Genomic DNA, 3,911 nt, shown 5'->3' on the forward strand with positions numbered 1-3,911 from the left:
CTCACACTTATCAAGGAATTACTTTTAAGAACTGAATTACTCAAATTGGCATATATACGAGTCTTCCACGAAGTAATCACAAATATAAAACATAACTTTGTTTTTATTCAATATAAATCAGTTTTCTAAAAATAAAAATAATTCATATATATAAATCATAATTATATATTGTATTTTGCAATTAGTACAAAAATTTCATTATTTATTATATACACTCAAGTAACAAATGCCACTGGTTTGGCATGCTGGACTGGGTTCTGTGGCTGCTGACTGCCTGTGTGTAGTATCTGCAGCGTGCGACTTGCTGCTGTTCTCGTTCTGACTACTGTTCGGAAGCCTTTATCACCGTCGACTTCGTAGTGCACGTTACGTATATAGCCACCGGGCTCCACTAAGCCATATTCCCCTGTAACTTGTGTACCGCGACGTTCTTCCCGATGATTGATGTGCACTTTGGATGGTGCATCATCTACGTAGTAGTGAAAAATATATTTGATCTACGAATAAAAGAAAAAACATTAGTGTTTTAGTAAAAACAGCATTCAAAGTAAATTTGAATTGTGGCATTTTACTATTTTCTTAATAACATATTTTTTTTACAAGTTAGACGGATTCGAATTGCAAAGAAAGGACAAAGACAAAAGTTTTTTATTTTTAATTTATTGAAATTTGGCTGACCATACAACGCTGTTTCGAGTATTGCCAAGTACTCTTCATCAGTGGAAATAATCGAATTTTATTTAATTAGTTTATAGTCCGTATATAATTTGTTTGGACTGCAAGTGCCAGGCTTAGAACTCGTGCCTGTCAAATTATCGGCAAGAAAAAATTAACCTTAAATATTTTTTTTACTTTTTTTTTCATTTTATTTAATAATTATTTATACATATATTTTACAAATGCTTTACAAGATAGAGTTATAAAATGTAGCCCATATTTTCATTTGATTTTCCTCGATTTACACACTATCTGAATAAAATTTCATTACATTAGAACAGTGGTCCCCAACCGGTGGATATCGCGGACCCCTTGTGGTTCGTAAAACAAATTCAACAGGTATGGCTATATAGTTTGTAATTTGTTTACTAAAACCTCACTTGTTAGAATATAATCATAAATTATGGAATATTAAATTAATTAAAAATTGATATAAAAGTCAAATACATCAGTAATTTTTAGGATATTCAGGATTTTGGATTGTATGTTTTTTATGGGTACAATTCTCTTAAACAGTCTATATCTTAATAATTATATAAATGCATCTATCCATATGTTTTTTTCCACTTTTTGATTAAGAAATCAAATATGGCATTTATGCCGAATGAGACGAAACAGCTTGCATATCTTAAGTTGAATAATTTGTTTGATATAATTATATGGTTTCTAAAATAGTTCTAATATAAGAGATCAGCCTGTCAGACTGCTCATCAGTAAGAACTCAACATTTGTCAAAGTATATAAACTCAACTGGATCGAACTAGTTTATCTACAGGGGTTTCTATCAAGGAAAGTGGCATTAGAACGGTATATAATTGCTAATTATGTGAGGCTGAAGAGTATTTGCCAATTAACCAATGTAACCATTTACTCAATCAACCAAAAGAGATTGTAAATACCGTTATGTATAATTTAAAAATTTATTTAATTTACTAATAAGGATAAGAATTTCATGTTATTTAAATCTTTTTCAAATGCATAATAATATATGTATAAAGATACAGAAAAGCTGGAACTGCACCTACCTGGGTATTCCCATCTAATAAATACTGGAATATTTTTCAATAAACTTTAATGTCACATTATTAAAAAGCTTGATAATTATATGTTTTTTTCGAAGCAGTGCATTTCTTGGATTTAATGAAAATGTGAGTGGAATTTCAAAAATGTGTCATGATTAGAAGAGAGTCATTATCAGTTGTATGTATAGCATTTGGTTAATAACTGAGTTTAAGAAAGACAGTCTTCTATCAGACATATTGTCGCTGGTATCCATTAATTTATCTGTATGGTTAATTAATCGCAGCACTTTAAGATAAACTATTGAGGAAAAATTTTTTTTGAATTTCTGGTAGAAGAGAGAACTAGAGAGAGAATTGCATGTAGGGCATTTGGTTAATTATTGAGTTTAATTATTGAGTTTACCGTCTTCTAGATGACATATTGTTACTGGTTTCTATCTATCTATTTATATGGTTAATCATACTCAACATTTTTTGAATTTCTGGTATTTCTGTCAGAAAAGACAATCATTACCAATTGTAGGGTCTTTGGTAATTTATGGAGTTTAAGAGAGACCGTCTTCAACGAGACATATTGTCACTAGTATCTATCTATCTCTTCATATGGTTAAATTTCTGGCTCTTCTTGCAGAAGAGAGAATTATTTTCAATTGAATGTGAGGTATTTGGTTAATTACTGAGTTTAAGAGAGACCGTATTTAATTAGACATATTGTCATTGGTATCTATCTACTTATTTATATGGTTAATTAATCGTACCATTTTAAAATATACTATACGGAAACCATTTTTTGAATTTCTGGCTCTTCTCGCAGAAGAGAGAACTATTTTCAATTGCATGCAAAGTATTTGATTAATTACTGAGTTTAGAAAAGACCATCTTCCACGAGACATATTGTCGCTGGTATCTATCTATCCATTCATATAGCTAATAAATCGTAGCATTGTAAGATATACTATACGGGAAACATTATTTGAATTTCTGGGATCATTATCAATTGCATGTAGGGCATTTGGTTAATTACTGAGTTTAGCAAAGACCGTCTTCTACGAGATATATTGTCACTGGTATCTATCTGATCTATTTATATAGTCAAAAAATCATAGCATTTTAAGATATACTATAGGGGAAACATTTTTTTAATTTCTGGTATTTTAAATGTCTTCCACTTTGTTTTTTGTACATTTTTCATTGTATTACTTTTTATTTCGACACATGCCATCAGTTCTTTGAGTATTCGTATATGAAAAGACACTTCGCTGAAAAATGTTAAATACATTATGTCGCCAATTCATTAAAACGATCTCATTGAAATAAATGAAGGCAATCACAATGAAATCGCAACGAAACCGCAGCACAGACTCACCAATTAAGGTTAACACAATTTCAATTGCAAAATCTGAAGTCAGTCGTGCTGTGCGTGCGACTACTCTAAAGTAGAACGATTCATTAAACTTCATACACCACCGACTCAACACCAATTTTATATGAGAAAAACTAAAAGCAAAAATCATTAAAATACCAAAAAATTAAAAGAAATAGTAAATACCCAACATTAATTAAATTAAACCTCTACTTGATGTCTTACCTCATCCTCGATGTGATTCTTTTTATAATCCGAAAAAAATTCCACAAATTGTGGTTGACAAAAAATTGGCAATAAATTCAAAAGCAACAGGAAATAAATGATGTTGCTGTTGATATGGTATGCAGCAGGCAGCATTATCTGAAAATTAATGCAAAGATTTAAAAAAATTACTTAAAATATTTAATTTTGCAATAGAAAAATTAAGTAATTTAAATAAAAAATGAGAAAATTTTCATAAAACTTCCTCGTATCGGCTACCTAAAATAATCCAACAAACAGCGCGAAAACAGAGAAGTTCCAACTCCCTTATTAGCCAGTCACGTTAGTCATTTTAATAGGGAAAGCCGAAATATGTTATTTTTTGCCTGATAATGCAACAGTCATTCAGCACAGATTGCAAGTTTGTTTCTGGAATTGCTATCATCAATACGCCACAGACTCCGCAATTTGTTGTTGTGCACTGATCTCAGTTGCACCTTTCGACTCTGACTTAATGATTTTAAGGTTCAAAGCATTTGACCCTTTTTGCTTAGTTTTATTTTCATTTGATTAAAGCGTTTTTGTATAGGAAGAGTTTTACTTTG

General features: G+C 30.5%; 1 protein-coding gene across 1 annotated transcript; it reads right to left on the reverse strand.

Moving 5' to 3' along the window:
• Nucleotides 1-215: 215 nt before the first annotated feature.
• On the reverse strand, nt 216-3,462 carry LOC119677785 (cuticle protein 8). The gene is made up of 2 exons (XM_038089305.1): nt 3,328-3,462; nt 216-497 (listed from the first exon to the last, which is right to left on the reverse strand). Exons 1-2 carry the CDS (start codon nt 3,460-3,462, stop codon nt 216-218), a joined length of 417 nt encoding a protein of 138 aa, XP_037945233.1.
• Nucleotides 3,463-3,911: the final 449 nt, after the last annotated feature.

Source organism: Teleopsis dalmanni, chromosome 1, assembly GCF_002237135.1.
Source record: "Teleopsis dalmanni isolate 2A chromosome 1, ASM223713v2, whole genome shotgun sequence".
Lineage (NCBI taxonomy): Eukaryota > Metazoa > Arthropoda > Insecta > Diptera > Diopsidae > Teleopsis > Teleopsis dalmanni.